The following is a 22,463-nucleotide window of genomic DNA, read 5'->3' as shown; positions in this document are numbered from 1 at the left end:
AAATGGTTATTTTTTTCCTCCATGAGAGCTGAAGATTTATTTCAAAGAGAGCTCTGCACGCTTACAGTTGCCTGAGCACAAGATGGGATGTGTGCTGCAGCTTGTCTGGGCAGTGGGGACTCTCTGTGATACTTTTGCAGAGATTGAATTGAAAACTAGGATTAAAATATGGCTGGGGAGGGGCTGGAGAGTCAGAAGTGAACAGTTACCCACACACTTTGGAGCCAGGAGTCAGAGTATGCCCAAGGAGATGTTTATGCTCTGCTTTCCTTTCCCAGGCAAACTGCAGTCTCTTTTCTAAAAGCTGAATCCAGATTTTCAGACATCAGAAGATTCACTCTGCTATTGGAGCCTGATCAAGCACAGAAAACATCCTCAGCCTTCACAAAAATACCAGATGGTTGCAGATGCCAGCTCCTTTGGCCAGGCAGCTTTTTCAGAGAAAAGGCCAGCTTGTTGTGCAAGTGCTGCATCCCAGACAGAACTCTGCCGAGCAGCAAAGAGCCATGGAGAAACCCTTGGAGGAGCATCCAAGCCAATGCATTCCCATAACATCAGATTTTCAAGGCTACACATACATTCATATCCAAATATGTTCTTCTCCAGAGGGAAATGGGACCTACAGAAGTGACTCTGGCTGTGGAAACACTCTTAAGAGTTTCTGAGAAGTCGTGTGCATTTGAAGAAAGCAAAAATGAGCTCCAGTTAGGGCTGCCAAATCATTAGAAACAAATTAAAAAAAGATGACTGGAAATGGAGGAGAAGATAATTCTGCCTCTAAATGGTGAGTGGTCTTTGGACTACCAAGCAAGACCCCACCTGCAGTACTGCATCCAGCTCTGGAGTCCTCAGTACAGAAATGACACGGACCTGCTGGAGCAGGTCCAGAGGAGACCACAAAAATGATCATAGGGATGGAGCACCTCTCATATGAGGAAAGGCTGAGAGAGTTGAGATTGTTCAGTCTGGAGAAGAGAGGGCCCTAGGGAGACCTTATTTCAGCCTTTCAGGGCTTAAAGAGGGCCTAGTAAGAAGATGGGGAGAGATATTCAGCAGAGGCTGTAGTGATAGGGAAAGGGGTAACGGTATTAAACTTCAAGAAGGGAATTTCATACCAGATATAGGAAAGAAATTTTTTACAGTGAGCATGGAGAAACACTGGAACAGGTTGTCCAGAGTTAAGCCATTCCTGGAAACATTCCAAGTCAGGTTGGACAGGGTTGTGAGGAACCTGACATAGCTGATGATGTTCCTGCTTATTGCAGGGGGGGTGGTTTCTAGAGGACTTTTAAAGTTCCCTTTCAACACAAACCACTCTATGGTTCTATGAAGTGTGAGCTTTTAAACCCCCTAGTGCTCTTTGGGTCAATGGTGCAACAACAACAAAATGTCTTCCTACCCTGTCCACCCCCACCCACCTGCAACACTCTTTGTATTCATGGAGCACTGGATGGACAGCAAGCAAGAGGATCTCTTGCTGTCTTGAAGACTATCATGGTCTTGCCTCTGCACAAGATAATATTCTCTCTTTTGGCTGCTACACAGAACTGTGCACAAAGAACAAACATGTTCTCTTCCATAAGTAGGTCTGTGAAAGGATTTATGGACCATTTAAGACTTCAAAACTGAATGTGATTTACACACCTCGTACAACCTTCACAACAGAAGAAATGTCACCCTTCCTGTGGTGACCACTTCTGGAGACATAATGTGAGAAAAACAAACTGGTAGCCAAAAACCCAGCTGGCCTGCACTGGGATTGCTTGATTCCCTGCCACAGCTCTTGTTTTCCACCAGCACCAGGTAACATGGTGGCAAACTGCTCACTTGAGGATCAAGATTCACAGGGTTCATACAACTCCACAGCCTGAGCCACCCATTGTGCCAATGCAGTGGAGCTGCTTAAGGAAGCTCACAGCAATCCCATCCACACACCAAACTCTGGGCAGCCACGTGGGTTTTGCAAGAGACTTAGAGGTACAATTAGTTTCTATTAAAAAAAAAAAAAAGACTCCTTTTGTCTGCAATGTCTGTGACACAATTAAAAGCAACCAAAAAAAGAATGACAATGAGGAGTGGTGAGATGCTCTTTTCTGGGGAGCGTGGGCTGGTAATGTCCTTCTGGAAGAACCTCAGAGAGAGTGGTCACTTTTGATTACTACATAATGTGAGTAATTCTCTGGAAAGATGAGTCCTCCCTGCCTGAATCATAGCAAAGGGGGGAAAAATAACACACTCCAAAAATGGAAAGCTGGACAGCCCTTGGATGTTGGGAGCCGCCCAAGATTCCTCTATGGGGGCCACCACAAAGAGGCTGCAGAGAGTCCACTCGCCCTGCACTCTGCTCTGGGGGGACAGCTCGTGGCTGCAAAGCCAAGCTTAAACCACAAGACAGCTACTTATAGGGCCACCCAGATCTCTGGTGGACACCATAGGTAGTGTGGCACTAAGGACATGCTAGACACCTCTTCCTCACCCAGAAAAAATACTCTACGGTCCTTCAACCCATGAATTCCCCTTGATAAAGGAGATCCAGGTTGTCCCTTTGAAGGCTCTGCCTTCTCTGAGAAGTTTGTCCTCAGTGCAGTTCTGTCACTGGACAGCCCATTGCAGGAACCCAAGCCACAGGAGCAGCACAGTACAAAATGGTACCAAAAATGGCTTTGCTCACAGGGCAGCTGCACTTCTAAAAATCCATGCATGGCCAGAAGTTGAGAAGAAGGATTGGGATAGTTCCCCAGTGTGGCTATGGCCATGGACTCTGTCTGTGATACCTGGAGGGAAAATGAAAAGCATTGGTATTTGACTTTTTTCTTCCCCAGTTCTCCCTGCTGGCTGTACAAGAACCTCACCAGCAGTCCTGGGGGGTACAAAGCTCTACAAAGGGTCCCAGTGACCACCAGAACAGCTGGTCTCATATTCCACATGTGCTTAAAGGCCTTCCTAAACAAAACATGAAGGTCCAAGAGACACCTTGAGCTCCTGCTCCTTTATATAGACATATATGGTTACATTTAAACACAAGAAATCTTTTCCTTCATGCTAATCCTCCAGAAAACCAGTTTGGTTTCCATTACTATATATAGCACTGGCATTCTTGGTCTATTTTTTGTCCCTTTGCATCTGATTATTTTCAGTAGAGTTCAAGATTTTTATGATATGCAGATTTTAACTAGAACATGACTTCCATTTGCACAGTCTTTCATTCTAAATAAACCCACAATGGCTGCATATAATGTAGAAGAATTTTATTCATACCATAATCCTGTCCCATCATCCACTGCAAAGATTACAATTCTCTTTAAAATGTCATGAAGTGTCATTTTGCTCCACTTAAAGCATAGGCAACCTGGTGGTAAACCTGGTGGTTACATTTCTCTTGAGATCACTTGTAACAGAACCATAATTCAAATGTGTTTTCCATGAGCTGTAAAGGTTTAAAGCAAAGAATTTGTGTTGTGTGCGTGTGTGCTTGAGTACTTGGTGTGTAACAAGAAGTGGGTATCTTGCATATTATGCCAAACACTTACAGGTTATTACCAATACAACAGAAATGCAATAGGTAAAAGAAAATACATGACTGGCCAGTAACCTTTAAAAAAGAATTTTTTTTAAAAAAATGCACAAGAGAATACAAAAAAAATGGTGAAAAAGATAACAGGTTTTGCAACACATATACATTTATCTCTCTCTATAAATGGGGTCTGCTAATATAAATGCAGGTGATAGAAACTGCAGGGCTGAAATATGTGACTGGTCATACTTAATAACACATGCAAGAAGCATAACAGAACCATAATAAATAGTAGCAACAACTGTACACTGACAGGACCACTGAAAATTTGCTGAAATAAATTAAGCACCTTGAAGGAGAGGAGTCTGGAGAAGCAGCCAGCTCTGTAAAAAACCACTGTGGGCAGCTACTGGAATACTGGGCCCTTTTGGTGGAGTTGACAGGAAAACCCCCAAGTCAGTTTTTGTCCATTGCAAAGAATGAAGCCCATTGCATGTCAGTAGGAGCAATTTTAGCTGTGTTCTTCACTAACACCTCTAGTCACAAAAGGGAGACTGCTGCCTTATTTCCTAGCATACTTTTTGGCATGTAAAAGGTACAAAAAGTTTGGCTTTACCCAGAATAATGTTATCATAAAGAAGAAATGGAAATTTTGTCACAACTGAAAAGTGGGAAGTGCTATGTAGGGAAGCTGAGATGCAGATCTTAGCTGCTGTTAGCAAATGCACATTTTCCTTCAAAGGAAAAGCTTCCCAAAGAATAATCTAAATGCTCCCATCCTTGAGGGCTGTGCAGCAGGACAAGGTCTGGATCTGCAAGAAGCTTCATTGGAGAGAAGACCCATGTCCAGGCAGGGCAGCAATAACTGCCAGAGGCTGCACACCCTTGGAGGAACTTGGGCTCTAGGAACAGCTTGCAAGATCCTGGTGCTTTTTTATTATGCCCTGTGTCTTTTGGAGAAAAGGCAGTGTTTTGAAGTATTTGGCTTTCAGATAATCCTAAAAAATCCTAAAATGCAGTCATATACAAAAAGAAAGGCATTTGAATTTAATTAAGTGGACCTTATTAAAAACAAACTTCTGTTGTTGCTCCCAATGTACACCCTGCACCATCTCATCTACATTTCATACAATACTCAGAGAAGAGGCTGAGGACACTCTGCTGCTAATAGGAGTCCTTTGAAGCCCACTTAATTCCACAGAGAAGCTCCTGTTGGATTTTTAAGGGATGTAATGCAAACCCTCCTTTAAAAAAAGGCTGAGGACAAATAACTTGGGTCCTAAAGGCTCCATTTGGATTCTTACAAAACACTGTTCCTTCACCTCTTCACCCAGAAGACTTTAGCTTGTCCCACAAAGCAGATCTGAAAGAGCTTGGAGCACAGAGGAGTATGGCCCCTGGATCTAAGCCACATACAAAATAGCTTAAAAGTTCTACCTTTCCATGTCTTGCTTGAATGACAAAAAACTTCCTCTGATCTTCCCTCTTCAACTACATGACTGCCACTTACCCTGTGGAGCTGCAGAAACCTCCAGTCCACAACCAGTGAAAAGGTTTGCAAAAGTGATAGGGAGAGAGACATCCCTTGATCAAAGAATCTTGACAAAAGATGAATAAGTCCGACTTCAAAGATAATGAGGGAAATAGAAATTCATGTTAATTTTAAATAGTTAAAAACACAGTTTTAACCTAGGTGATCCAACAGGAGGTAAAAATCTTGCCTGCAAGCCAAGAGACTAACCTTCCCCAAAGCTAGTCTTACCCAAACAGTTGTCTTCCTACTTACATGGTACATGAGATTGGAACTGACATCCAGTACGTGACATAAAGAGAAAAAATACAGATAAAATGCACATCTTTTCTTTTTTTTTTTCTTTTTTTTTTTCTTCATAAAGCTATGGAGCTGCACAGAGCAAATTTAAGTGCACAAGGTCACACAAAGGCAGCTTTCCAGAAGGAATCATTTAGACACTGATGGAAATGAAACTGTTGTATCTCTGAATGTTTCTCTTGAGGATCTCGGAACAAGGACCGAGCACTCGTTCGAAGCGGGGCCGGTCCAGCTTCACACACTTCAGGGGCCCACGGGCCACCACTGTAGCAGCCCGGGGCCGATTGAGCAGCAAGGCTATCTCACCTGGAAACAGGGAGAATACAGCATCATCACACACTCCCTGCCTCTTTTTTTGGAGGGTGCATTTCCCAGCCACCACCCAGATGCTTTGGTTGTAGAGCATCTCCCTTTACGTATCTCTTGATAGACACTTAACATAATTCTGTTGACAGTACAAATGCATTACACATGCATAATGCATGCGTGTAAAATGCCTTTGAAAACAAATGCTTTCAGACTGTTTTGCTGATTCTGGTTCTGTCTCCTGTCAGCTACACTGGTGTAAACCAAGGAACGGTTTCAGCTTCTCTGAAATCCCTCAGTATCACCAGCAGCAGAGGCTGACCTACACATAACCCCTCACATTTAAAAGAGTAGAACACTAATGAAGACAGTAACTACTTGATACAGCTCCATGTGCCTGTCTTTCTGACCCATACTTAACTGAATTTTCTTACCAAAATAATCTGATGGACCCAGCCTTCCAACTTCCACGTACTCCTCGTTGTCAGACCTGCGCTGCAGAACAGAAGCTGTGCCCTGGGAAGAGAAGTGCAGAAAGTCAGCTGGCTTTGCTTAAACCCATTATGCTTCAAAAAGTATCAAGTCCTGAGTATTTCCTTTCCTTCTTTAGTTCTGCTGTGTGAGAGATTACAGTTTCAGTCAGTTCCTGATCCATGAATGAAAGAAATTGAAGGACAAAAAAAAAAAAAAAAAAAAAAAAATCAGGATGTCAAACGATTTCTCTCTTATGAATTGTTTGGATGCAGGCAGACTCAGCTCACACAGAAATGGGACAGGAGAGAACTCAGTATTCCTATTTAACTACTGCACATCGTGCTGTGCAAATGCATGCTTCAGTATAATTTTTAAATGTGTTCTGAGTGGATGCAGAACATTAAAAGAGACTCAGAAAAGATTTACATCATGAGGAATAAAAAGGCAATTTTCCCAGCCATAATCTTGGGACATTTTGTAAGGCAGCAACTCGAGTTTATTCCTCACCTGACCATTCACTGGATCTAGTGCTGAAATGGTTGGTAAAGGAAGTTTTTAATGCATGTTGCAACAAAGGGTGATTTTTTTTGTGTGGCTTTGCCAACTTGTGGACTGCAGTGACCTGGACACCTGTGAGTCAGTTGTGGAGAGATGGAATGTGTCTTGTCTCCACTACCCTTAATAACTGCTGCACTTGACACGTGCTAATACATGTCAAAACTCAGTTACAGTCTATTTAAACCTTCAAAGGGGTTTTACAGGCAGAAAAATTCTAACCTGGAGGAAATCTTAAATTATTGTGGCATAAACCTTTTGTAGAGGAATAGAGGAGGTATCTGCTTTTCTGAAAAAAAAGTTAAAGTAACATATGAAGTTATCTTCTGAGCCCAAGCCAAATGCATAGGGAAAGGAAAAATGTTAACATATTTCAATTTTAACTAAAATTAAACAGATTTTTAAAAGGCAAGATTTAAAATTACACCGGAGAGCAATTTTTTGACAGTGCCATTGGAGAATACCAATGTACAAAGTTGTTTTTAGACTTTCAACTTGGAAAGTAACACAGAAGGGCTGATCCTGCCCCAACCAGGACAGGGAAGGGGAAGAGACACAATAATGGGGCCTATGCACCAAAGACTGATGCCAGTTATTGGAAAATATTACAGCTCTCATGCTGCAGCTGGACACCCAAGTCTTGCTTAGCCTGGCTCATGGGGGCTGGTACCAGGCTGCAGGACCACCCCAGCCTGGAGCATAAACCTCACTGGCTTTATTCTACTGGCTGTAAATATCCTGCAGCTTCCTTCCACTAAAATAAAGTTATTCCCCTCAGGTGACACTGAGCACCTACAATACCTTGGCTTCAATGCAGTTAAAAGAACTCAGCACCCTGCAGAACTGGCCCTTCCCCTTCACACTACATTTAAATACTGTCCCAAACATCATCATGGAACTGCAACTCTGAACAGCAATGTAAGGCTGCTTGAGGTCTGGCTTTCATTATTGTAGGACTTGGGGGCTCAAGAACTACAAGAGTGGTGGAATATCCACTATTATGTAGCCAATGATCATAATTTGCTTTCTTCTGAGCAAGCACAACTAAGATGCTGTAATACTGTTGTGTTGCACCATATTCTATTTCATAACAGAGTTATTTTTAAGCCCATATACTTTACAAATTGCTCTAGCTTAACTTATAATGTAACCTTTATATGCTATATAAACGAAGGGGTAAATCTTATTTCTGCTGATGCCAGGAACCAGAATCAAAAAGTCAAATAGCATGCAAGTATTGTTTGATATATGCTAAGCATCTGATGGCTTTTATACAGACTTGGATGTACATTGAATCAATCTGGCACAGCAGAAGTTATAATTTCCCATTTTGCCCACTAGCAGTAACCTGTGCTTAGTTTAGATCCCTGGGTATCAGACTGTCAGCACATTGCAGTGCTCACAACAATTTACTGTTCCATCCCATCAGCTACATGCCCTGCCACTGTCACAAAAACACTGAAGAAACACCAGGGCTGTAAATCCAGGTCCATTTGAAAACAATCCTAAAACCCTTCTCAGCTTCAAGGCTTTCACTCTTAATGTGCCAGGAAGCTGATAGCAGAAGATGCAGAACCATGTGCTGGGCACAGCCTGCATGACCAAGAGCACCTGAACTGGGCAAGGTTGTTCAAAAATAAGCCAAACCTACAGGGAAAGGTTGGTTTGGGTCTTTTGTGGGGGCTGTTTGGGATTTTATCTACCAGTGAAACATTCCATGCACATAAAACTGTCCACAGCAAGTGTAAGGCTGTCCACAGAAGTAACTGAAAGGACTGGATATAAGAAAGTGATATGGTGTCTGTCAAGTTTCCAGCAAGAATTCCTTATCCTTGATATAACTAAACTGTTCCGCCAAAGCTGCTGTTTTCCAAGATCTTCCAGTAAATCTTCAAGGGCATGAAAATGCAAAAGATAGTGTCATTAATTTTGTTATTCACACTTACTGCAAGTTTTCAGAACAAACACATATTCACAAGCAGTGTTCCTGGGAACGCTCCATGCAGGGCATAATGTGGATATCAAACTCTCTCTTGCCAAATTCCCATCAGGTGCAGCTCACTAATCTGTTGCTGTTCCCACCCGTGTGCAGTGTAGATGGATCCAGCTTCAAAATCACTTCCAGCCCCTGTCCTCCTCTTCGTCCCCATCTGGAGCCTGGCAAAAACCTAACCCCTTGACCCAAATAGCTGTCTGCAATCCATGTCTCCAGTCCCTTTCCCAAAACCATTTTTTTAAAAAAAAAGTTTTTATTACAGATGTTTTGTTACATAAAACAAACAACAAAAAATCCCCAAACTAATCATATTGACCATCCAGGTCAAATGACTGAAGGACTCAATTCCCTACTGCTCACCTTGAGGGTGTTGCCATAAAGGTAATCACAATATCAGGCAATATTGCTTTCATCTCCCCAAGTGTCAGCTTTTATTATGGGTAATATTTTTTTGACAGGCTCCATATGATATAAGACTCCAATAAGTCAGTCTTCTGAAGCAATTTCTTCCACTGTTCCACTGCAGTCGGCCTTTTTAATCCAAGAAACACCATGATATCTGTTGGAGGAGGTCAGATGTGTCTGGACTCCACAATAAACACTTGGCTTGGCAGGATGAAGCAATGCATATTCCAGATACACATTTTTCCACTCTTGTTTTAACAGTCACATAGGCTTTTCCCGTTGCCCAGGGAGAACAGGTCGACCACAGAGCAAAAGAAGTTTCCTGAAACCCTGACAGTGAGCACCCAGCTGTAAGATCTGATTACACCCTGTGGCCTCTCGTTGCACAAGTCACCACCCCCGTGAGGACATCCTGGAGCATTGTCCAAGTGACCTGCATGGGAAGACTGGCCACACCATGAAACAAAGAAGGTGGATTTATAATTATCTGTCTATCTTCACTTTACACATCCCTGGAAACAATGCTGTTCTGTTTTGTGGAAGAGCCCAGTTGTACACAATCAGTGTAACCAGGGCAAAAATAATACAGAAATAAAATAATGCAGAAAAAATCCTTCATTACCCATATATCCAGTGTAGCTGTCACACTAAATTCATTTGGTGCTGACCCCTACTCTTGCTCCCATCATAGGTTTCACGTCTGTATTTGATTTTACTTTGTCAAATCTTTCTGATGAAGTTTTTGAGCTTTTTGTCTTTCTTGTGCTTCAGCAAACCCCACCTCCTATGAGTGAACAGATGAATAAAACTCTTGAGCCCTGTCTGGGGAGATATGGGCATTACCTAGCAAGGATTCAAGAGGCTTATCACTTTTACTCCCAAGAGCATTTATTCTCAGTGGGAAAGATTTCCCCTTAAATGGCACACAAAACCTGGCAAGATCAGTTCCCCTGAAATGGGGGCATGATTCTAGATTTGCAGGATCAGGCTATTTCATGTGCCTCAACTTAAAATACTGTCTTGTACCCTGAGAGCCATTTCAGCCTCCTACACCACCAAGTAAAACTTACAGAGCATAAGCTCAAAGACACAGTTTAATAAATCAGGACTTTGTGATGATATTAAACTGAAGGCAGACAGGCATGTCTTTCTGCTGGCAGACACTTGGGAGAGAAATTATGATCTTTGGTGGATCCAGGAATATTCCCTTTCAGTCACTGGGGAGTGCCTGTATTCCCAGGAACTGATATCATTAACCTTCTCTCCTCTCCTCCAAGTAAATACAGGCATCTTATTGCAAGAACAACAAGAGAAGCAGTTCCAAAAGCAATGTGCCATCACCACCTCTCTGCCATCCTCACCCCACACACCTGCTCACTCCTTCTAGCCCTGCTCTGTCGCGGTGCTCAGATATTTACTCAACTCTTTCACATGCATCAGCAGTTTGTTTTACTTGCAAAAGATTTATAGCTTAGACGTGGCACCATAATTTAAGATATTAAAAAAGAAATTAAGGTTTATTATCCATGAGCTCCCATCCTTTCCAAAGTAATGAGATTTTGATAGATGTTCCGCTTTTAAACTATTGGACTGTAAGGATGAGTGTGACATCCTACAGCATAAAGACAGTGACACATCTGGAGCAACATTGAGATTCCCAGGCCTTATCCTGCATGTACTTAGAAGCATTAATTGCTTCAGGAGCCCTATTTTTCTATTTAATTATCAATCCTGTAGCCAGCAGTTGGCCTAAGTATCCTGGCTACAAAAGGCAAGTATCCATGATGTTAAAAACTGAAATCCTGATTTTTTTTTTCTTCTATTTCAGCTCAGCAAATCAGATGGGATCATTCTTGGGCAGCACAAAATAAAATGTCATGGGCAGTGATGTGTCCATGTTACCTCTGGGTGGGACAGGCTGTGCAGTATGGTCCTTCACCACTGGGTGGGAAAGGAAATTCAGCGCTGGTTTAAAAACTATGGTTTAAAAGCCAGTCTTATTGATGTTTTGGTTTTATTGGTCTAATCTCCCATTTTAAAGATATAGAAAACAGTAAAACATATAGTGAGGCTCCATCAGTAGTAAGGCACATATTTATCATTACTAAAATTGAAAGATATTTATTCTACCATGACTATATTCAATGTCTATTTTCTTTTGAAACACTGAGTATACAGAATAAATTTCTGTGTTTTAAAAAAATAACTTTTCTAAGAAGGAAGCCTTTAATTCTATTTCCATTTTTATATCACACTTTTTTACTTGCTGCTTTTTAAAAGAAAAGCATGGAAAACAGTTTTTTCCCCATGCTCTCAAAATGTTACATTCTTATCTTAGTTTTGAACTTAAGAAAGTTTTTACAGCCTATCTTGTTTTCCTCTTCACCACCAACTAGCTTAGAGCAGCACAACCTATAGAATCAGAGATGGAAAAGGTCAGGCTGATCCACCTGCTATTGCTATTAACTCTATCAATGGCTATTATGAACACACCTTTGCTCTTTCTCACTTTGTTAATCCACACACTCCATAATTCACACAATCAAAAGATAAGTTTCCCCTCACTCCACAGTCAGAGAAACCTTCATTATGTGTTGCTATTAAATCTTTGCTAAGTGACTACAAAAGAGGAAGGAAGAGGCTGAGAAGTGGTATGGAACACACAGTGGAGTGGCTGGGGCTGGATGCAAAGACTCCTGTTGCTTTTAATGGATGATACAGAAGATCTGAAAGGAATGAAAAGATCTTTTGCACAGTGTGATTCTGGAACTATTTTATTTAATTGCAGGCAAGGCAAGGTTTGTGGAAGCAATGTCTTTTATTAGACTAACTAGCATACCTAGAAAAGGGAGAAGAGCTTTTGGGCACACGTGCCTTTCATCAAGATGCCTATACATCAAGATACTATACCTAGTATCTCTAGGGTTAATGGTGCTGTGTCAAGTGAGCTCAAAATGCAGCATCAGGGTAATAAGGGGTGCAGAGTGGCACCCACACAAGTTCCCTGCAGAGCTCAACGCTGCAGAAAGTGCCTTTCCACTGCAACAACCCCAGTCACAACATATATAACTACCATTATGTCATGATTGTAACATTATAACCCTAATGCATCATATTTTTACTGGCCATAATTCTCAATAACACTGATGCACATGCAGTCTAGTGCAGAGGGAAAGCAAACCCCCCTACCCAGCTGGCACGGATCCCATACGTGAGCTCCACAGCCATGCTGGAACATCTGCAGTTTGCCTTGTGTACCAGCTATATCACACCTGCCTAAGATGTCCAAACTGTATGGATGTCTAAACTTCCACCAATTCTGCTACCTAGGCACATTTATATTCGTTTGGAAATAACCTGCAGACCTGAGAGAGAGAGAGGAACAAAGCTGTTTAGAGCAGCCACTAAAATAGCCGCCGACATAAAGGTACTTTAAAAAATCACAATCAATCATAAACCAAATGTAGCTTAAAACAGCAGAAACAACTCAGCCACAGGGCATTTCCTAGGGATATATGAGAGGCCAGGGTTAAGGCCCAGACATGACTACACCCAGCCCATCATTAATCACCAGGAAACGCCTTTGCCTTGATCGTTTAGTACTTAAAATCAGAGGCGGTTGTCACAGGAAGACCTTTCCAGTCGTTTTGTTCATCCTCCTACTGAAGTTTCTCAGACAACCTTCCCCTTCAGAGTTTCTTAGATAGAGTCTGAATTAAACCTGTGCTGTACCTACTGTATTCCCCTTGAAGTAAAAGAAATATTATTAGATGGAAGAAGACAGGATTCAGGCAGCAAGAGACCACTGAACATTGTGAAAAGCCAAAAAAAGCAGAGTACACTGCACCAACTGCAGTTTGCTTCTTGCATGGAGAGCCCTGCAATACCTTGTCAAAACAAAGTGGGGCTTTCCGAAGACAATTTTAAAATTGGGATTTTTGTTTTTTTTAATTAACCCTTTTTAGTCAAAAGGCTTCTCAGAATCAAAACATTAAGTTTTATAGTCTTTTGACTTCAAAATGTTGCCCTTGAGCTAGAGCAGCAGAGTGATCATCCAGTTAGATCATGCAGCTGTCAGATAGAGCTGTAGCCATGTGTTGGTGGGCTCAAGACATGGTTGTCAGGCATCTTCATCCCCCATCATCACATGGAAAAACACCACGGTGGCCTCTGTGCTCCCCAGCTTTGGTGTCACAGTAGTCCCATGCCTGTCTTCCATACCACCAGTTAATAAGTGGGACTGGGAAGCCTGAGAATGAGGGGATGCTGACAGAGGGATAAGGACACCAGCTCTGAGCCTTGAGAGAAGCCCCTTGCCTGGGGTGTGATCCTCCTTGGGTAGCTGTCCTGGCTCCGTGCCCAGAAAGCTGGAAAGCAGTTGCACCACCCCAGACTTCGGGGTCCCTCTGTATTTTGCTCTCTTCAAGGATTTAAGTTGTCCCTCATCCTGAACATTCAGCCCACCTGTTGCAGGGGTGACAAAAACCAGATCCACTCAAGTAAAGGTGGGCTCAGAAGTTGAATTTTAATGAATCATCTTAGTGATACTTGGCCTTGACTAATCAGTAGCTTCTGTGGGAAAACAACTGAATTAATATTCATCTTGTTGCCAGATTTTAAAGACTGTCTGTGCCAAGCTCTGTGGATTATTGGCAACAAGGCACTGTTTTCCTCCCTCAGACATGTCAGCGTTCAAAGCAATAAAAGTCACAAAGAGAAAAAAAATGTTGCATTTTAGAGATTCTTTCTTCCTACAAAGCTAGCCATTATCTTCACTCTCTCTGAAGCCAGGAAACATCCCCTGAGTCAACATAAAAGTGACTCTATAATGGGTTATTTATCAACTGTTCATATTTGTGACTGATCTGTCAGGGTTCATCTCCTGGAAGCAGACAGTGCAGAGCCCAACCACCTACAGCAGGGGAAGGGTTGAATGTACAGGAGAGAAAACAAGAAAACAGTGCTGATCCTCCCTCACCCTGCCCACAGAATCCTTTCTGGTGAAAAACGTTATTAGCTGTTAATGTTGTTTTACGGCCCAATTACTCCTTCCACCATCTGCTTCTTTGTGAAAACATTCTGTGGATGCTGAAGTAACCAGACCAAGCAAAAGGCTGAGACAGACACTGTCACTGAAGTCTCAGAACCGATGCTTTGACCAGGGCTGGGTGAGCAGCTGTGGCCAGACAGGGCAACTGAGCAAGAAATAAAACTTGGAACTAACTAGGGTAAGGGGAGAAGGGAGTTTACCACGGAGATCAGGAAAACCCTCCATGGAAAGCTCTCTTTAAGTCCTTTTAGTTGATGAAATTTGTGTATTCAAGGACCAAATTCTGAAGTTCAGAAGAAAAAAACCTCACACACTCGAAGTTGTCTCCTCCTGGAGCACACGATAGGGAGATTTGTGTGCTCCACAAAATCCACACTACACAGCTTATGAATGAGCCCTAAGGAATATACTTGTTTGGAAAATCTGCAGTCATCTCAGTGGTATCTTTGCAGAGGAGAGGCAGAAGCCATCCCAGTAAGGGACAGCTTTAACATGACCCAGAGAAAAGCATGAACTCCAGCAGGGATGAGAAAATTCTCTATTCCTCTTTCATCAGGTTGGACACTGCTATATTTCAGGTCTTGTTTATATTGCAGTATTTTTACTTAAAGACAGAGAAACACTGCTCAAAACAGAGCTCTTAGCTCCTGAGACAGCAGATGCCTTTAATTTCAGTTTAGATTTGATGTGCCTCGGGCCATAAAGTTCTTGGTCACATTGACTAATGCTTTGAATCACAGTTTGTGAAGTCGGTCTTCAATGCCAAAAAGAACTCATAAGGATCCTGAGAACCCCCTGAAAACCTTGAGGGGTAAACAGCCTGTGCTGCTCTCCTTGTAGAGAGATGTTTCAGTGCCTGGGAACCTCTGCTGCTTTTGCAGACTTCCACAGTAGAAAGACCCCACTGGACTTTCTTCAGTCAAAGAGAGAAGAGTCAAAGCATCAACCATTCCTTAAAGCAAGTATTGGTTCAGTAAGAAGCCACAGGCTGTTTTGAACACTGAGAAAATCTAGCACTCTGATTTTTATAAAAATTCAAATGGGGTATGAACACATTAAGAATGAAACTGGCAATTACTAACTTTGTGTTTTACTTCTTTGCACACCAAATGATCTCCCAGTTTTCCACATATCCTATAGTGGTAAGAGACCAGGGTGTGTCTGTATTTCCAGCAAAAACTTCAGTTTTATGGGTTTACAAATCAGCTGTTTTAAATTACAGCTGTATGAGACTAAAGACAAGACTCCTACACAAGTTGTCATGTCAAAAGTGAACTGGGGAAACACTCATACACATTATTTTGTGCTAGGTATAGAACGTGCAAAAGAGAGGTTATGAGAACTACTTTTAAGCCTTTGAGAATAGTACAGCTACACTGCATCCTCCCAGTGGTTCTGCTTCAAGACCCAAGTCTACCAACATCCCAGAGACACAGGGTTATGTACCAAGCCCTGCCTGTTCCTCCTGATGCTGGCATAAGCATCGTTCTCAGTTGCAGTGTCCTGGAAGGCCACTGACACAGCTCTCCTCAGCTGCCATTTCAGCCCTCTGGGACAGCTGATAGCATCATTCCCGAGACAGCTTTTATGTTACAGCTAAGGATCAGCAGTTCTTGGGCTACTTTCCAAGAGAAGACAAATCCTTTGAACTCTGTAGCCAAAGACACTGCAAGTATTCCTTTAGCCAGATAATAATCTTGGATTCTTATTATTTGCCAACCTTTGGTTTATGAAAGACTTTCATACAAAAACAAGGGAAGAAATAATAAATTTCAGTCAGCAACACAAAGTGCAAGTGACTTCCACGTAACCTGTGATCGAAAATAACACCCATCATTTTGGGATGGTAAAATTTAACAGAAATGAAAAAAGGATGCTCAGGTGACACAGTGGTCTGGGATTCTGTCCATAGGGCTAACACTGCTTCTCTGTCTTAGACCTTCTGTGAGACAAATCATGAAGGTGCTCAATTCTCATTAATTGTCTTCATCAGGAATGAAGAACTACCTTAATTCTTGTGCCTCTGCTTCAGATCACAAATGCTTGTGATCAACAAGAGGTTGCTTCACACTCCTCCTTGCACTGGCATAATGAGGATAAACCCTGCAAAGCTCATGAGGTGCTCATGCAAGACAGACAAGCAGCTAAGATCAAATGATTAAAGGTTACATGCATTATATACCACAATTACTATGACCATGTTACATGGATGTGCCAATCCAGGTGAGAATTTTTTTCCCACAACAAATAATTGGCTGTATACATTGGTTTTACATTGTTTTCTTACTCATTAAACTTCTTTTTTTAAAAAAATTCATATTATACAAGCTAGCTGATCTTAATGGTCTTGGAGAAGGATGATACAAGAGGACTTAATTCTGGTTGTGGAGTCAAGATGGAGTCATGACTGGATTTGACAGTATTTTTTTAACTGTGGATTTTTAAACTGCTATGCATTATTCTCCAACCTCTCTGTTCACAGCAGCCACAGAATTTACGTACAGATGTCCTGGTTTCTGCCACAAACTAAGAACAAAATCTGCAAAGTTCTAAAATAAACTAGAAATACTGGCTAATCTGAAGTTTCAAAAAATTGTTTAGAAAACACTCCATTGTACATAAGTTCTGAGGCTTCAGATTTTGCAGAATTCACCACAGGCGACTGCACTGACTGCATTGGCATGGAGAGGCCAGAAAAAGAGCTGGAAGGAAGGGCCAAGCCCTCAAGTCACTGACAGGTCCTCCACGGCTGGTGGGAAGAAGAAGGGGAGCAGCCAGTTGCTTTCTGTGAAACACTGTCCCTTTCTGGCAGAGCAGAGACAGGACTGCATGTCTATGGATATTTTATATCCATGCCATCCAATCCACTGCCCACAGAAGTCGAAGTTAAACTGAGTTTAAGAAGAGCTGGACTAAGCTGATGTTTTATTCCCTTTAACACAGCAAAATACTTCACCAGCATCCCTTGTCAGGATAGGACCCAATCACACACCCAACTTTCAATCTGGGTTGTCAGCTAGCCATTAAAAATGCCTTCCTGAGCACAGCTGAACTTTGAAGCAGGGTCAGTGGAAACACTATTGATCCAACACAACTCGGTGATACCAAGAAAATTGAATGCACTTTTCCTGTCATAGCTCTATGGGAAACAATGTCTCTGCAGTTAAAAATAAGCAAAGTACAGAGCCCTCAGTGGCTGCTGGCTCTGTTTATTTGCCTTATTTTGATGATTAGGTATACTGGGAGTCACTGCAGACTGCCTTTGACAAACATTTTCGGTATCATCAAAATCCTGGTAACACTAAGCAGTTCAGATTGTAGCCTTTGAAACTCCTTTTCTAGACAACATTCATCTTCCTAATTAATAATTAATCACAGTGTGTTTTAAAAGAGATTATCAGGTGTGATAGCAGAGTGTGCCTAAGGCAGTGACTTCATTAACCATACGGAAGAAGTTTACTTTGTAGTTCTCCTGCCTGTCGCAGGGGTAGGTGCCAAAGGGGTCTCTCTTGGGTTAGAAAGTCAAAGAGCAACAATTTAGAGCAGGAAACAATTGGGCTATTATTTTTCTTCTTTTCCTTCTTGAGGAGCTTTTAAATCATAAATCTTCAGATGCTTGTTGGGCAATTGAAGACTCAAGTCAACTTTTCCTACAAAAAGGCCCAATTCTGAGTGCCCTTCTGAGTCAGACCCAGGACCTTCCTCCGCTGGTGCACGTTTCCATGGCAGGGAGAGTTTACAAACAGTGTTCCACCTAACAAGGCTTTGAACTGCATTTGTGCAGAGACTCTCTGTAGCATGCCAAGAGTGTCAGCGGGGCTGGAAACACTGATTTCACCTACAGGACAGTATCTCAAGTATGCTCTCAGCAAGAACTTGCAGCAGATCCTGCCCAGACTGGAACCAGTTTGTGGCCCTGACTTGAAATGTCAACAGCAGCATGAAAGCCAGCAGCCCCCCAAGGATTACAGGAATATTTTCAGTGTAATCAGCCAAGAAGAGGGCAGGACACATACCCATTACCAACTAATTTCATTGATTTATGTCAATCAGGAAGCTCTGGGCATTAATACTCAAAGGATTTCTGCACTGCCAATGAAAATGTTTCTCTCACTTGGTAGTTTTGCTGTTCCCCTTGCCTGGTTTCATTGCTGATGGATACTTCATGGCTTTTTCCAATAAGCTTTTGCTCACCTTTAAGAAGTGTCATTAGGATTGTTCCCACTGATGAGGAAACAGGGAGGGTAACATTCTGCCCACAGACTGGACTGATAATACAGGTGAGACTGAAAAGCAGATGATCTGACTCTGCCTCCTCTAGAGCCAGCAGATTGATACCATAAAGACCAGCTTTTTTGGAAATGCTCTTCACTAAGGAGTTGCAGAGGAGGGTGCAACTACACCTTGTAACTTAGCCCTTCTCTACAATTAACTATACTAATTTCTAAAGTTAAAAACAAAACTCTAGTGTGAAGCTACGCGATACGAGTCTATTTCTCCTTGAATTTTCCCCTGTGAATTATCTTCTATTTTTAGATCTTTTAGTTTTGCCCTGCTATTGCTGGGCAACTAGACCAACTACTAATTGGAAATGTTTGGATTCTCATGCAGTTTTATTTCTTTGCTTTCTGCACCACTTCCACCAAACTGTCCTCTGAGATGACAGGCTGTGGAGAGCACATTTAAAGGACATTTACAAGCTGTGCTCTTCGGGTGCAGTGTGGCACTGTTATAAACCTTTTGTTGTTCCCTCCTCCTACACCTGCATACGTTTGTGTCTGTGGATGCATTTTTCTTAAGCCATGTCAAACTTTATGGAGTATTAGAGCCATATGGCAGCAGCTCAGCAAGCTCTCAGTATGCAGCTGAGATTAAAAGACTCCCTGAGCACAGTCAGTGCAGTCCTGTGACAATATCCATGTGCCATAGAGGGTGCTTGGTCATGACAAGTAGATCCAAATGATCTGGCATGGGGAAGAGTGGGAGGTGGAAACCCCAGCAGGGCACTTCATGGTCCCCACGTTTTTGGCAGCTGCTTTGAGGACTTGGAGGTGCTGTGCCACCCAGCCAAGTTGGAAGCTGAACTTCAGAGAGTGGTACATGATCATAACTGCTATTTTTAATGCTATTGTTACTACCTTTCCCAGTAACCTAGACAACAGCAAAAACCTCATTTCTTTCCAGTTTCAGAGCACTACTACACTGGTTTGAACTACTGTTTAAGCTGAAGTCAGTGGCAAAGCACGAGTCAGGAATAAAATCAGCCTCTGTTCAATGGGTATTTCATTTAGAGGGACTTCAGATTTGCTGGGATATTTAACTCCACAAAGCTCTCATGCCTTTGCAAGCTACCACTTTAAAATGCTAGCTAAAAATATTTGTGTTATCTGAAGTCAGATGAATAAATCCTCCCTGCTGCTGGGTACACAGTGTGGCAGAGTACAATACAACTGCAAATTTATTTGTTAGAAACTGTACATCTGTTATGATTTATGCTTGCCAAAATATAATTCTTTATGGCAACAATTGTTTCATGGCGCTTAAAGTTTTTCACCTCTGTGCCAGGAATCTCATATGGGATAATTCCATGACCTTGGAATCCAGCAGATACATTCCACATCTGTCTGGTCTGGGAAAGCCCAAGTTTGTTGTGTGAAAACCAGAGTGGGAAACTAAAACCTGGAAATATCTGAAAATACAGAAACTGAATGGCTGCTTCTTTTTTTTCATTTCTTTTTCTTTTTTTTTTTTAATTACCACTTTCAACTGCAGTAAATCCATCTCACAGAAACAGTTGCTTTGCTTTTGTAAGCAGACATTCACTTCTGATCCTATCTTCAAATTAGGGAATATGGTATAAACATTAAAATAATTCTATCTCTGGCAAAAATCACAGCCTTTAAATAGTAAAACTAAATCGTGTTGAAGGCTGCTTGAAATTTAAATGGAAAAGCACCCAGCCTTCTGCAAGTAAACATCTTACTGGTGCCTGTGAAGATTTAGGATGGCAGAAAAACTGAAACTGTCCTGGAATGTCAGGTTAATACTTTGCTCGTTAGAATTTTAAACAAAAAATAAACAGCTTTGTGAATAGTGAACTTTAAAAGCCCTGGTTTCCTGTGACACTTCCCTGTGTACACTTTCTGTTATTCTAATAATCTGGCTGAGCTCCTGCTGCAGCTTTGCTCTTCATGGGGCACTGCAGCATTTTCATGCATTCAGCCTGCACCTCAAATAATCTGCACCCTACTATGATCTGTGAAACACTGGAGATAAGATAGTGGACAGAAAGCCATGAAAAAAGGTTATACTAAGAAAAAAAGAGAGAGGGTCAAGGTGCTGGCTTTACAGGAAGAGAAAACTACATATACTTGTTCATACTAATCAGTATGATATTCCTGATTGAAAGGTGTTATAATCATCACCGAGGCTGGAATTCTGCCTTTCAAAAGGATTTAATGGTTGCACTTCTGTCTGAAATCCTGAAGGTGCCAATTCACTTACAGTCTACATCCTTCTGTAGGGCCAAGGTACTTAAAAGTTCACACAAAACTGTCTAAGAATTTAAAATCCATCCCTAAGTCCTGGCTGTCATAGAGAAGATTTTATGAGAGGAGTCACAAGACCCCATTTGAAACCAGTATCTGGGATGCTGGTACCCCAAAAGCTTTGTAAATTGGTAACTGATTTCTGTAAGGCATGTCATGAATGACTGTGGTTTATAGTAAATGGGCACCCTTCCCAAAAACTGCATGGCACATCTTAGCTTTGTACTACTGGACATACTGTGTATTCTGGTGATATATGAAATACTTTTTGCACATATAGCAGCCAAAAAAATTGGCTGCATGTCTAGTGTTTTGGATTATGAGGCCATAAACATCAAAAAACGTATGAAAGAAGCTAATGACTTTTCAACATATTGTCACAACAAACCAGCCAAAACTACTTCCAACCACTTTGCAGAATGATGTGTCCCTGGCGGCTTGCATCTGCTCTCCTGCAGAAAAGTTTAACATCAAAGTTGTAAACTCCTGTTTAAATAAGGTTCATAATACAAAGCTTAAACTATGTGTGAGGAGGCAGAAATCCTGCTGCAGCACAAGAAAGTTGACACTGGATGTTAATTCTTTAATGTAGAAAAATATAGGCAATTTCCATAGTGAGAAACTATGTTAGATTTATAGTGGAAGGGTGAGGTGAGCAGATACTTTATGATTATGCAGTATGCAGTGTTAATGCTTTCTGCCCATTCAAGTCATAACAGCTGTTCCATCAAGAGGGGAAAAATAAAGGCTTATGGTACTTTTTAAGCAAGCTGCCAATTTTCCACATGGGAATTGATGGCTAAGAAAATCAGGTCTTCCCAGTCTCATGCTGCTGCAAGGAATAACAGCACACTTAGTAACATTAGGAGAAATCAAAATTCTGTGTTTAGGGAAAAAAATTACATTTGTTAAATTTTTATTATACACTGAATATCTCATTAACAAAAATATTTCCTATCTAATATTGAGTCTCTTTTATTCTGACATTATTGTTTTGAAGGGGCACTGCTCATCACATATTTTAAGTCCCTTAAGTGTCTAACTGTGTCATATATATAGGTGCAGTTATTACCCTTTACCACCTGAGCAAAGTCTCTTTCCTCATAAATCACAGCAGATCACAGCAGCCTGATGGAGCCAGAGGTGTGTTCTGTGGATATACAACTGGATCCCAACAAAACACAATACCAGCTTCTCACATACACCTGACCCACCTTCTCCCAGTGAGGGATTCAGATTACCTCCTAGCTCCTGTGCCACCACTGCCTCATTTCTGGTCATGGAACATCTGCCCTGGTATGTTCACTTGTGCTGTCACCACACAGCCATTTATTGGTCATTTCAAGGCTATATATTTGTGTATGGCAACAATCAGTTGGTACTGAAAAGCTCCTGTTTAATACAAATACAATCACATCCTAGTGCTGTCATGTTATAATCAGTCTGAATCTCTCAAGTACCTTTTTATATCTTGTTATATCAGAGTGCCCAGGTATTTGTATGAGATACCAAGGATCCAAATATTTATATCAAAGAGGGAGGAAAAACCCCATCAGCATCTGTCTGCAGAAGTGAGATGGTGGAACTAAAGTGTCAGATAATCTCCCCAAAAGATGTCAGCATTTTCAGCTGCCTGACAGATCTGTCTGCCTGTGTGAGAGTAAACAAGAAAATGGCTCAGCCATTTGGACTCAGTTTAGAGCAAAACAAAGAACAAATTATCCATTTTCAGATCAGGTCTCCTGTTCCAGTTTACAGATGTTTGTTTGTGATTTCCCCTGTAA

General features: G+C 41.7%; 1 protein-coding gene across 3 annotated transcripts in view; it reads right to left on the bottom strand.

The window, feature by feature from the left end:
- Positions 1–5,388: 5,388 nt before the first annotated feature.
- Positions 5,389–22,463, bottom strand: part of PRKAR1B (protein kinase cAMP-dependent type I regulatory subunit beta) — an 89,367-nt gene continuing 72,292 nt past the window's right edge. For 2 of the 3 annotated variants that reach the window (XM_030459582.1, XM_030459583.1), the window contains exons 10-11: positions 6,086–6,167; positions 5,389–5,651 (exon numbers count right to left, since the gene is read on the bottom strand). In XM_030459582.1, coding sequence (XP_030315442.1) covers positions 5,479–5,651; positions 6,086–6,167 — 255 coding nt within the window. In that variant the 3' untranslated portion in view covers positions 5,389–5,478. Of the gene's footprint in view, positions 5,652–5,726; positions 6,168–22,463 lie in introns of those variants that run through there. The other variant, XM_030459584.1, reaches the window with a different exon arrangement.

The sequence above is a fragment of the Calypte anna genome, chromosome 14 (genome assembly GCF_003957555.1).
Source record: "Calypte anna isolate BGI_N300 chromosome 14, bCalAnn1_v1.p, whole genome shotgun sequence".
In the NCBI taxonomy this organism is placed as follows: domain Eukaryota; kingdom Metazoa; phylum Chordata; class Aves; order Apodiformes; family Trochilidae; genus Calypte; species Calypte anna.
The sequence above is the reverse complement of the archived record's forward strand: the minus strand, read 5'-3'. Positions and strand labels throughout refer to the sequence as shown.